The sequence below is a fragment of the Saimiri boliviensis genome, chromosome 13, assembly GCF_048565385.1.
Source record: "Saimiri boliviensis isolate mSaiBol1 chromosome 13, mSaiBol1.pri, whole genome shotgun sequence".
Classification (NCBI taxonomy): domain Eukaryota; kingdom Metazoa; phylum Chordata; class Mammalia; order Primates; family Cebidae; genus Saimiri; species Saimiri boliviensis.
In genome coordinates, this window is record NC_133461.1 from 110802773 (window position 1) to 110816184 (window position 13412).

At 36.5% G+C, this 13412-nt stretch overlaps 1 protein-coding gene across 3 annotated transcripts in view; it reads left to right on the forward strand.

The window, feature by feature from the left end:
* Positions 1-13412, forward strand: part of CSMD1 (CUB and Sushi multiple domains 1) — a 2098967-nt gene that overhangs the window by 1616410 nt on the left and 469145 nt on the right. For all 3 annotated transcript variants that reach the window (XM_003940706.3, XM_074384178.1, XM_074384179.1), the window contains one exon: positions 6855-7043. In XM_003940706.3, coding sequence (XP_003940755.2) covers positions 6855-7043 — 189 coding nt within the window. The remainder of the gene's footprint in view (positions 1-6854; positions 7044-13412) is intronic.

Consider the following 13412-nt stretch of genomic DNA (forward strand, 5'->3'; position numbering starts at 1 on the left):
CAATTCCCTCAAAGAGAAGCATGGAAAAAGGCAGAGAAGTGGCAATTACCATTGGACCTGAAGGAATCAAGGCTTTGTTTTGCCAAATTTTTATGGTGGTTCTTGTTCAGAACCTTATCTGAAAAAAAGCACGATTGTAAAGATTTTTTTAGAATTACATATACGCACACATATGATTTTACAAATGAATACATAGAATAAGATCTAATATGCTGGGCTTCAAATCTTCTTTTATTCTTTTTCTTGCCTTCCATTCCACACATCACCCCCTGTTACTCTTGTTACCCTCTCCCTGAACCCTGCTCCAGCACATTTAAAGTAATAACATGTTAAGCACATTTCTCTATTTTACATACTCATATAATTATACATAAACATGCATATGCATGTATATCTTAAGGTTATGTATACTTTTACATAAAAATATTTTGATAGCAGGAACATTGCTTATTAATGACTTGGTGAATTTCAAATATAATTCAGTTATTACTCTTCACTTACATAAATATACAACATTTATTCCAAAGCAACATATTTTTAAACTCCAAGTAAAATTTAAGACCAGAAAATTTTACGTTTTGTTTCTTTAAAATGTCCATTCAAGTTGTCGCTTTTCTTTGGAGTAACAATATGTATATACATTGCAATGATCTGAATGTGTAAACCTCCTGAGCACTGAGTTAGCCAAGCCTCGTCTTTTGTCAACCTCACACCCTCCCCGCAACTTTTTCTACACCAGAATTTCTTGCCCCTTTGTTACATAGTGCATGAAACTTCAGAGAATAATTATTTTCAGACATTGGCAAATATTAGGACAGTTTTCCTTTCTTTTCATCTCTGTTTGTCTAGCTGTAGATGACTTTGTTTTTCTAGTTCCCTTTGAGGAAATGTGCTCCAAAGCTATGTGAAGGGAGCAGAAGCTAATTTCATTTGTTTATCTAACTCATTTAAATAAATGACTCCTTTTCATTTCTCTTTCTGGAAAATCAGAGAATGGTGAAAAGTCTATTCACAAATTTCTATTTAGCTTGTCATTGTCACTAATATAGTATTATAACATTTTATTATTATAAAATATAGAATACACATTATGTTATACCATAATATAACTTAATATATAAATAATGCTGACAACTATTTTTACAATCTTAAAGAATGACTAGCCTATGTTTTGGTGTTTTTATTTATCCTGCGTTTAAAAGTAGCGTGCAGGCTTCGTAAGGCATCCTTCCATTTCCCGAGTAACCCTCGGAGAGCAATGCTCTTTGCCATTTTTCTTTCTCTGCCTCCCTAAAAAGAAGAAAACTGTCAACAAGATGGCACCTGTTTAGTAGAGTGATGATTGTGCGAGAGTTGTGGAGTTCTGATCTGTCGGAGAGTCTAGCATTCCTTCTCCTTCCCACCTTAGTGGAAATCTCAGGAGGTGGCTCCATAGACGTGAGCAGAGGCCTCACCTAGTGAGTAAAGACAGGACATTGTCATGTGTGGAACTTTCCAGCACTGTGACTTCAAAGGCTCACTGACCTAGACACACATTCAGACTTGTGTATTGTGACCTTCTAGGGATCCTTCCAGAAGGCTCTCCAAGATTCGGCATGCATTCTTCTGACTTAAGGGAGAATTATGACCTCAGAGGGATGTGATACTGAACCGTGACTTGTGATCACTTCTAATTTATGTATCAGTCACTATGTATTTGAAGAGATGTAAGGAATGCACAGAAGTGAATGAGATGCAGGACATGCTTTGTGTTTTAAGAATATGAGTCAGGAAAGGCCTGGGAGATTGTGAGCGCTTATCACTGGGGCTGCACCTAACAGTTACCTGAGGGGCTTTAAAATAAAACTGATGCCTGAGTGCCAGCTCAGATGGTGCAGTTGCTATTTCTGTGGGCGGTGTAGAGATCTGAGTGCCTTCAGAGGCTGGTGACCCGCTCAGAAGGTGTCCTCGTTTACCCGGTGCTGAAGGAGCAGGTTTCCTCAAACATCGCAGTGTGCTAATACATCCCGGGGAGCTTAGTAAATTGTAGAGCCCTCAAGCCCAGATTCCGAATACTGTGGCTCACGGAGTTTGGGATGAAAATCGGAGTCCTGAGCTTTTAATCAGGTCCTTGAGGTGATTCTGAATGAGGTGAAGGCAGACACAGATCCCAGTCTCCAGGGAGAGAGAACCCACAGGCAGGCAGGAGGGAAGGGACCAAGCCCAGCGGAGGTCATAGAGGAGTAAAGGAACCAATGAACCCAGCGAGAAAAGCAGAGACAGAAAAAGAAGCAAACCTGGAAGAGACAGACACTCTTAACCCTGTCATCAGCATAACCCTGTCTGGCACCCTTCTACAAAGCAGGGTCTGAAGCCATGATGCAGCCACTAGAAAATGCTTACCCTCACTCATCCAACACATTCTTAAAAAACGCCTGTAATCCCAGCACTTTGGGAGGCCGAGGCGGGCAAATCACAAGGTCAAGAGATTGAGACCATCCTGGCCAACATGGTGAAACCCCGTCTCTACTAAAAATACAAAAATTAACTGGGCACGATGGCATGTGCCCGTAGTCCCAGCTACTCGGGAGGCTGAGGCAGGAGAACTGCTTGAACCTGGGAGGTGGAGGTTGCAGTGAGCTGAGATCGCACCACTGCACTCCAGCCTGGGTGACAGAGCAATACTCTGTCTCAAAAAAAAAAAAAGAGTTACCTGTGACCCACGAATGATTTATATCAAACTCTTTATGCCTCTTAAAAATATTGTTTATCTTTTTTGTACTTCATCATAAATGCTGCACATTGTAAACATTCCTTGCTTTGGGAAATTATGAATGACTCCTCTTCATGCCCAAAGAGGCCCATGGCAATGCACTCTACAGACAAAATGTGTTGCAGAAATCACAGCCACGTGGACTGAGGCTGACTTATTTGTGCAGCCATGCCACAAGGCAGTGTGAGCTACTGTAAACAGCATTCACTCTGGAAGGCCTGTCTAAATTGTGTAGTGGAAAGATTGAAGTCATTTTTTTGTTTTTGAGGCTTTTCTAAAAGCATACCTAGAATTGTAGCTCTGCTTCCTGCCCTCAGTCTCAGGAATCATCTCATACGTTAGTGTCTAGTGACAGTCTAGCCATTCTTTATGAGGAATGTGGCAGTTTCTGTATATAATGGTGATTGCATTCTCGCTCCAGAATAATCATCTGCTTTGTTTGTTGATCTTTGAATCACCACTTTAAAATAGGCATGATTTTGTAAGAAATTGCAAACTAAATGGAATTCTCAAGGGTATGGAGGTTTTCCGTTTAATTTTAGAGCACTTCTTGAAAATGCTGTAAGAAGTATCTTGTTAATAATCTTTGAAGGCAGAAGGAAGATTGACCACATGTAAATGTACATATTCTACTATGCGATTCATATATGGTGTTATTAATGGAAGAAACATTGTGATCGATAAAGAAGTGTATTTAGTGTTTTATATCTGCATGCACACCACACAGAGTGGTTTGCAGATGATTGGTGACTTTTGCTATGATGAGATGAGGAAAGGAAAGTGGTTGAGATGTAATTGTACTGCATGTAATACAAGGGTATATGTAACACACATGCATGCTAGTGTATACATGCTAACACCCACATGCAAATACATGCATGTGTGCCTGACATGAGAAAGAGAGAGAGAAGAGAAAAGCAGGCAGAGGCTCAGGTTTGAATAACAGTAAATAATGTTACATGACCCGTTTGCTTAATTTCTTGGCTCCCTACCTCCTCTATCAACTGTGACTTTTCAACCTCTGTTTTAAAACCTTCTGGAGGCTGTGAAAAGTGACATCTCTAAGCTTGACATATGAAATGTGCTCAGAAAATGTTCAGTCCTTCCTTGGACTAGAACTTTTATAAAGACTGATGATTCAAATAAAACCCTGCTCATATCAAATGTTTCTCAGTATAAGCTGCGTATGGATTATTTTCAAAGTAATCAACTCCCTTTATTCATTAAGTAGCAAATGTATTCAGTCATTTGTTTTGCAAAGGCCAATTGAAAAAAAAAGTACTATATTTGTATCAATTTGTGTCAAAAATTCTTAGTTGCTTTAAAGTTCAAGTAAGAGCGAGTGGGAATAGACTCTGAATGTAGACTTCATTTCAGCAGAGTCCTTTGGTCCGTGTTTCTTTTTGTGCTGTCAGGCAGGAGACAGGAAGGAAAAGAAGTTGTCCTAAACATATCCACAAGGTAAATTGGCTACCTGTGTCCAAAGACTGATCTTAGTTTATTATAAATGTTTGTTCTATTGGAGCGAAATTACCTGCTATGAAATTCCATATGTTTCTTTTTTTTTGACAGTCTTGCTCTGTCACCCAGGCTGGCGTGCAATGATGTAATCTCGACTCACTGCAGCCTCTGCCTCCTGGGTTCAAGTGATTCTCTGTCAGCCTCCCTCATTGATGGGATTCCAGGTACCACCACGCCCATCTGATTTTTGTTTTTTTAGTAGAGACAGGGTTTCACCATGTGGGCCACACTGGTCCTGACCTCAGGTGATCCACCTGCCTCAGCCTCCCAGAGTGCTGGGATTACAGTGTGAGCCACTGTGCCTGGCCATCTTCCACATGTTCTTTCCTACCATTTTCTTCTTCCGTGATTCTTCTACATGGCTAGTGTCAGTAGAACGGGAAATCAAATATAGTGTGGTAATGCTACCACCCACAGTACTCCCCTCCTCTAGTCTCCTTTGAAACGATTTGTAATGCAGAAGAGAACAATGGCTGCACATTTCCATACTCAATATTGGTGCCCGTTATTTTTTTTAAAGAAGAATGAAAATATTATGACTTAATATCAGAACTAAGCCTTAGTTGTGACCTTAAAAGTTTATTCAGTTGTAAATTTAAATAATTCAGCATTTAAAATTTATGTTTTTATTTCTACCACAATTTTTCTCTTTTCACTGTAAATTTTGTGTGGGAAAAGTTGGGTTTATGGTTTATAAATTTCATAATGAAAACTATTCATTGGTATTTAGTTCTCTTGTATTCTAAGATAATAATTCCTATTACTGTTTTGCTGCACTGCATATACTCTTGTTTAGTGACCATAGAAATCCTTTCGAAGAAGTGAAATCGTTTATTTTTCCCCCAGAAACCTAGAGATCAATGCATTTCTTCACCAGAGCTGCTTGTTTTGAGGGAATTCTTGTCTTGATTTTGATCTTGATGCTAGGAGCTGGAAGTCATTATCCTTAGCAAACTAACACAGGAACAGAAAACCAAACGCCACATGTTCTCACTTGTAAGTGGGAGCTAAATGATGAAAACCCTTGGACGCATAGAGGGGAGCAACACACTCTGGGGCCTTTCAGAGGGTAGAGGGTGGGAGGAGGGAGAGGAGCAGAAAAAATAATTAATGGGTGCTAGGCTTAATACTAGGGTGAGAAAATAATCTGTACAACAAACCCCCATGACCCAAGTTTACCTATGTAATAAACCCACACATGTACCCCTAAACTTAAAAGTAAACAAAAAAAGTATTTACCCAGCATTGGATACCCATGTGTGCATTCCAAGCCAATGATGCATACAGTCTGTGGGGGTGTCGTGAAAGAAGTCATAAACACCACCTCTTAAAGTAAACATGTGTGTGTGTGTGCGTGTGTGTGTGTGCGTGTGTGTGTGTGTGCGTGTGTGTGTGCGTGTGTGTGTGCATGCATGTACATGGTGTGTATGTAGAGAGAGAGAGGGAAAAGTGGGAGTAGGCAATAGATTTCTAGCCAAATCATATCCACGTTGCCTGTGGCGGAAGAAAACCTCCTGCAGCGTTGGAAGGAGGCTTTACCACCATGCTGCACGTCAGCCACAATGGTGACATCCTGTTGTTTAGGGTAATGGACATGTGCTAGTGTTTAGAAAATTTGTTAGATTAATAGTTTAAGAAAAAAATTACTGGGACCTGGCTCATGTTATAGCGCTCAAATTTTGGGAAAATAAATAGATATGCAGTGATCAGAAACAATATCCCAAAGATCACTTTTAGAGACTAAACCGTCTTGATATTGAAAATATTTTAAGATGATTAATTCATAGTTCAGTTATTAATTCTAATGTTCTGAACCTTACTGAGAGAATGACACAGCAATAACATGGACTTTTTTATTTCTTTGTGTATGTAAATATTACAATGATATTCTTTTCCCTATTCTTATTTTCCTTACCTCTTAAAATATGTTTTTCTAAAAAGAAAAAAATGAGACGTGAGAAAAGAAGCTCTCATAACGACATGATCATAATTAGTTCATGCATGTTAATTTTCCACATCTTTTAGCAAAGGCTAATAGTAGCTATCTTGAAAATGGCTGACATTTAAATGTGAAAATTACATGGATTTATGGAATGCAATCTTAGAAAAATAAGACTGTTGCAGTTTTCAGTTGCATTACATGTGTATGTTTTTGGGTGTATGTGTACATATGCTTGAAAGTTAAACTGCCAAAATCTAACTGGTGTGTGTGTGTGTGTGTGTGTGTGTGTGTGTGTGTGTGTAAATGAGACAAGGAGGGGGTGAAAATAGAAAACAGGAAAAGTCTTACACTTTATTTAGTGCAATTCATTGATTTTCCAAGAAAAGTAAAATTTAGAAAAGCTAATTAATTATTCAGGGTTGTTCTATGTAGATAATATCTGGTAAACAGCACAGCAATACAAATCTCTCTTTTAAAAAACAAGGTCAGATGTTTGAAGATGCTTTGGCTTTTATGCCCATGGAATTTTTCCCAGGTCTTATGATTTCTGAGACTGTTTCATTGTTTATGGCATGTACCTCTACTGTTTTCAGTCAACCAGAGATACCTTCATCTGCTGCATTCATTCTCTGCATCCAGGTGTGACGCTAGAGTCAGACTCTTGCCTGGACCCGGGCATCCCTGTGAACGGCCATCGCCATGGCAGTGACTTTGGCATCAGGTCCACGGTGATGTTCAGCTGCGACCCCGGGTACACACTAAGTGATGACGAGCCCCTTGTCTGTGAGAGGAACCACCAGTGGAACCACGCCTTGCCCAGCTGCGATGGTAGGTGGAGCTCTGAGAGGCAGTGTACCACACAGACATGCAGAGACAGCACATACATCTAGATTGCTCAGTGGTGTGTGTATTTCAGGGGATGGCACCATATGACTGGTGTGACTTCTCTCTGAAAAGTTCTATACCGTAATCGTATTATTCCTGATCGCTTGAAGTTTGCCTACAACCATGTGTCCCCTAGATAGAACAGCTGTCCTTCAACTTTATGCCCAAATGATCAGACTTACAGAGCTTAGTTCTGCACATGTGTTTTACAGATGGTATTTATTGAAGCTACCATGTGGGGCACCACAGTCGCTGAACGTAGCCTAGGATGTCAGACCCGATTTTCCTTGAATGTTTGTCCAAGTGTCATGCTTCCTCTCAGTCTGCACTGCGCGCCCTGGTTCCCTTGCCCTGAATCTCTGGCAGACTCTTCTGGGAGTTCTCATTCTGAGCACAGGATCTCTCAGCAGATCTTTGGCGGCTTTTTGTGGTAACAGCCACTCCTCTTGCACTACACACATCTTCTCTTGGGAATCTCACAACAAATAACATTCCTCATTATTTTGTGTTATTGTATTACTCGACTTTATACTATACAGTGTTCAGTTATAATAACAGGTAAATATGTTTGTAATCATTTGCCAAATAAACAAAAAAGAAATTGGGGGTATTTTGCCCTTGGCCATGAATATAACCCCATTTTGACATTATTTCTATAGAAAACAGTGTTCCAAAAAACATTGTGTCTATGGAAAAAACCAAAAGCCTTTGTATGTCTTCAGTACTTTTCATAGACAAAGCCATTTTCTTTCCAACATGGTGCATGTGTTCATTAAACACCTTGACTTCTTTAAAATGAGCACTCAGAATAACAGGGTTTATGGAATCAGCTGTTAGCTGCATAGCTGCAGATCATTCAAAATCTTTGACCTTTGTCACCAAAACATGAACCCCACAGTAACTGGTACTGTGGCAGAGAGGCCACAAAGCGCAGGTGGACAGAGTGACTGGAGCCCTCTCCGGAAGTGTAGGAAGTGTGGAAACCAGCTTGGACCAGTGGCAAGGTCGTGCTCTGGGCAGGAATAGGTGGGGGCTGAGCTCCACATCGGTGGGGCCATACGGGCAGGCTCAGAAGGAGGTGCAGCCTGGCTTGAGCCGCTGGCCAAGCAATGCAGGGTGATCCCCCGCCGGTGCACGCGCTATCTGCTCAGTTTCTGAATAGAGATCCGGAAGGGCTCTTTATTTTGTGCAGATGAGCTGAGGCATTTTTCTTTTCCTGGTACTGGTTATAATTCCAATACATCAACTCCATTTTCCTGGGGAATGTGGTGTAAGCACCAAGGTAATTTAGACATTGTATTGACATCATTTTGCCACTTACCCATCTTAATTGAGCTAAGAATTACTATTGCGGCAGGAAAGACTGTAAGAATTTAGAGAACTGCAAAAACGTGCATTCTTAATTCCTTTTATATTTCACAACAATAGCAGAAAGTGGCAGAAATTACCTAGTGCTTTTTTCCCCTCTCATATATGAATCTGCAGCATGTACTATAGGTACCCAGCCCCCATGTTTCCCCGCAGAGGAATCCTTAGACCAACAACTGTTTCTTACCCAAGCAGATGAGAGGTGAAAACTTGCGAACAGTAGGTATGCCTAAATTTTTCTGGAAAGACACGTCTCATCATTTTCATTTTCTTATGTTAAACTTTAAGTAAACTCTGAAATAAATATTTAATAATACATTCTAAAATAATATATTGTTTTCATAAATCTACGGAGAACCGTCATGTAAGTGAATTTGCCTATGAATACATCATAATTAATAGTAACTTGTTATAAAAAGTCCCTTGAAAGTCAGTAACAGGGTATACTCCTTGGTTTTAGTGCTATCATGTAACATTGCTCAGAAGATCCCAACAAATGCAAAAGTATATGAAAATGATATGAATTATAAATATTATAAATAGAAGATAGTTGACTATTAGCAATAATTAATTCACTAAGTGGCTTCATTCAGGATAAACATGTCCATAGAGTTTTACATGGGCTATAACTTATTAGAAATGTAATAAAAACATATAAGGTAAAAAATATTCAGAAATAATATATCTAACAAAAAATGTAAATGCATATATGCATACATACATATACACATATGTATACATATGCTTTCATAGATATATACATATATGCCTACGTATGTATATGCCTTTATATTTCTATTTCTATATTTAATTGTAAACATATACATTTAATTGTAAAATTCATATGAAATTTACAATTAAATGTATATGTTTACAATTAAATATAGAAATAGACAACAGCATTAGTATTCTTTTGTATTCAGTTATGAACTTCATATACATATGCATTTCATATGAAATACATATGAAGAATACCTTGAAAATGAAAATTCATACTGTGTTTTAGAAGAACAAAATTTAAATGTGCAAATTTTCTACAATTTAAGTTTTAAATTCAATAAAATCTAAAATTAATTGGTATTTTAATAGCATTTTCAAATTTTTAAAAATTAATCTGGAAGAGAAATGCTCCCAAAGAATAAGAAATATATGGTTGAGGATAGTAAGGAAGGACTATCCCATGTTCTATCAAAGTACATGAAAAACTAATGATAAACAGAACAGTATGCACTTGTTACAGAAATACACCAATATATTGTATAGCATAGGGATTCTAGTAACAGATCTTTGTCTGTATAGGAACTAAATTTATAATAAAATTATTCCATATCGGAGAAAAGGGATATCCTCTTAACACATAGTGTTGGACAAATTGGATACCTGATTTGATTTTAAAATGTTTAAAAATGTAAACAAAATAAGTTACACTTTGATTAAAGGTATAAACATAAAGATTCAAAACAAAAGTTATGTGAAAATACAGGATATCTCTCAGACAACCTTTTTTCAAAGATGTCTATATATTTGTTTGTTTGTACAGTATAAGTGTGTAGGTCAGTACATTTCCCAAAGTAAATGTGTCCCTGTCAGGTCAAGACCGTATAGCTCACTGAACACCTTCCGGACTCCACACTTCCCTTTCACAGCCTCTCGCAGTCACTGCCTCCCAGGGTTGAACCTTAGTTGCCTGGCACTAGTGGTTATCAGCGAAGGCACTGTTTGTCCGGCTCCTTTCCTCCAGCCTTTGTGGGGTCCATGCGTGTTATGGCACTTAGCTGTGTTTCGCTCCTTCTCACCATCTCATTTTATTGGATAAATATACCAACTTCTTAAAACATTTTGTTGTACTATTTGCTGACTTTTCAGTTGTTCCAAGCACATTTTTGTATATTTCTTGTACATTGATATATCATCTTTTATAACGCATCTGTTTCTTTGCTTGCATTTCTGTTGGGTTGCATGCTTTTATCTTACTGAATTTTAGGTATTGCATGTATATTTAGATACAGTTGCTTTGATTTATGCATTGTAAATCTTTTCTCTTATTCTGGAATTGTTCTCTTATTGATATCTTTTTGATGAATAGAAGGTTTCGAATTTAAAATAGTACCATGTTTCTTTTTTTTTTTTTAATTTTTTTTTAATTTTATTGCATTTTAGGTTAAATTTAGATTTAAATTTGAAACAAACAAACAAGATTTTACTGATTTTTCAAAAAATACCCAGCACTCATTACCTATATTTTCAAATCCATGTAGTATTTCCTAGAAAAAAATGAATAATTAAAAAATGTGTAATATATGTTATATATGAATGGAGAAGAGATTACTTGGGATATTTATAAGTAAACATCTGACAGCTTTATCTTTAAAAGATATTGAAGGTCATGGACAATTAGGCCAATACTTCATTTTGGAGATTTCTGGTTCTAATTCATGTACCAAACATTCCAAATAGTACCATGTTTCACTGTTTTCATTTGTGAATGAGGTTTTCCATGTACTGTTTAAGAAGGCTTGCCTACACTCAGAGTAATGAAGATACTTTATTGTTTTCTGGTAAAAACTTTAAAATTTTTTACATCTTTATTGAGGTATAACTGAAATGCAGTAAATTACATATGTTTAATGTGAACAATTTGATATAATTCATGAGATACACACACACACACACACACACGAACGTCTGTGTAACCATAACCATGGTCAATAACTTGTTAATCACCCCTAAAAGTAAACACTTATGTTTATCTTTTACATCTATAACTTTGAGTCATCTAAAAATGTTTAGTAAGGAGTGATAGAGTATCCTGATCCATTTTTCCCCACTATGGCTCTCCAGGTGAACCGGCGTCACTGATTGCTCAGATCCTGTTTTTCCCCTCGGTGCTCTGATGAGTCTGTCACAGGACAAGTGACCATACCTGTGAGAGTCATGTTTTCTTTGTCATTGGTTTTGCTTTCTGAGAAATTTTAGTTTTTAAATCTTGGAAAAACTAAGGAGATTCAGAAACAGTAAATGGAAAAAATGTTGACCATTTTTGCTATATGCAAACTAAAAATTATTCTATTAAAAAATTTAAAAAGGTTAAAAAAAAACTAGCAAAAATAGTTGCGTTTACCATGTAGAATACACATAAAATAATCATATTCTGCAATTGGAAGAGAGAAGAAAACACAAATCAGCCAAAAGATCTGTGAGAAAAAGAGCTATGCAGATACATCTTTTATCTATCTCTATAAATATATATAATGCTAATAGTAGATATACATTTAAACATAAATATAATGCTGATGATAAATATATATTTATAATTATAAATATTGATAAATATAATTATAAATATAAATATATATTTATATAGATATGATAAATATATATTTATCATTAGCATTATATCTATTTAAATGTATATTAACAAATATATTAGTAAATATATATCAGTAAATATATAATCATTACCATTATATTTATCTATATTTAGATGTGTATTATTAGCTAATGATAGATCATTAGCATTATATATCTATATTTAAATGTATATTATTAGCAAATATATTAGTAAATATATATTTATCATTAGCATTATCTATTTACATGCATATTATTAGCTAATGAAAAATAAATATTGCTAATGGTAAATATATATTTACCATTAGCACTTCAGTAACTTTAGTTATTAGTTATCGCAATAACCTTAATCCAATAAACTTTAAAAGATATCCAGTGCTGACTAGGAATCAGGAAAATGCACATAAATCATGATAACTTCCCTTTCCTGCTGGGTGTGCAGAAAGAAAAAAGGTCAAAAATATTTAATATTATTGAGGGATTAAGGAGCTGCATATTTTTTATATACTCTTAGGAAGATAAGATGATACACCCGTTTTAGAGTAAAACATAGGAGCTAATAGAACAATGCATGTTGTGTATATGCATATACTGCATAGATACATGTAACTGAAGGTGCACACAGTGTTGCCTGGAAGTTGACTGAAAATACACATTCTAAAATTGTAACTCTCATGCTCTCCTCTTTGGAGATAACTAGGATGTAGTGTGGCTGCAGTGAAACTTTTGATTTTTCACTCTACATTTTTTGATATTGTTTGCAGTTTTATTTTTGTAATTAGAACTCTGGTAATGAAAAATAAACAAACTACATTCGTCTGTATAACTCTTAGTGTCAGAAAGATGCTAACTGCTGCCTGATAATGATTTTGTAAAACTCAAGGGTGTCATATAGACTATGCAAGTATTTGTCATATTTTTGTATTCTATATTAAAAATAATTGCAATCAGAATCAAAACCCGTAAAATATTCAAGTTTTCTTCATGTGTAACTGAGTTTGAATCAGTTTTATATTTTATTAAATTACCTTAAATTTTCAATAGAATAAGTTAATCATATCAGTAATTTTTCTTGAATGTTTACATGCCATGCAAACACATGTGGCTTTCTTGTATGATATTGTGTGTTTTTAATAATTTATTTTTTTTGGACTATAGACGAAAATAGAATTTTAAAATGGGATGTGTGTAAGCTGGTGTCTTTTTTATTTTTATGTGGGGTAGGTCTGTTGAATAAGTACCCACATAGGGCTTGCCAACTTGTTTTACTTGCAGACTTTTTAATCATAGCTGTAAAGATTGAAAAGTTGTAGTACTCTGATTGTAAGGTGATGTGTGAAGACACCTTGTTCATCATAGGACAGTCATTGATGAACCTAGGCTCTTAATCTGGTAATGAATACTGACGTACCCAAGTGAGAGACTTTACCTGACGCATTTGAGATACGTAATTTTGACTGTGTGTGTGTGTGTGTGTACATGTGCGCGCCATTCTCGCTCTGTCACCCAGGCTGCGGTACAGTGGCACGATCTCTGTTCACTGCAACCTCCGCCTCCTAGCTTCAACCAATTTTCCTGCCTCAGCCTCCTGAG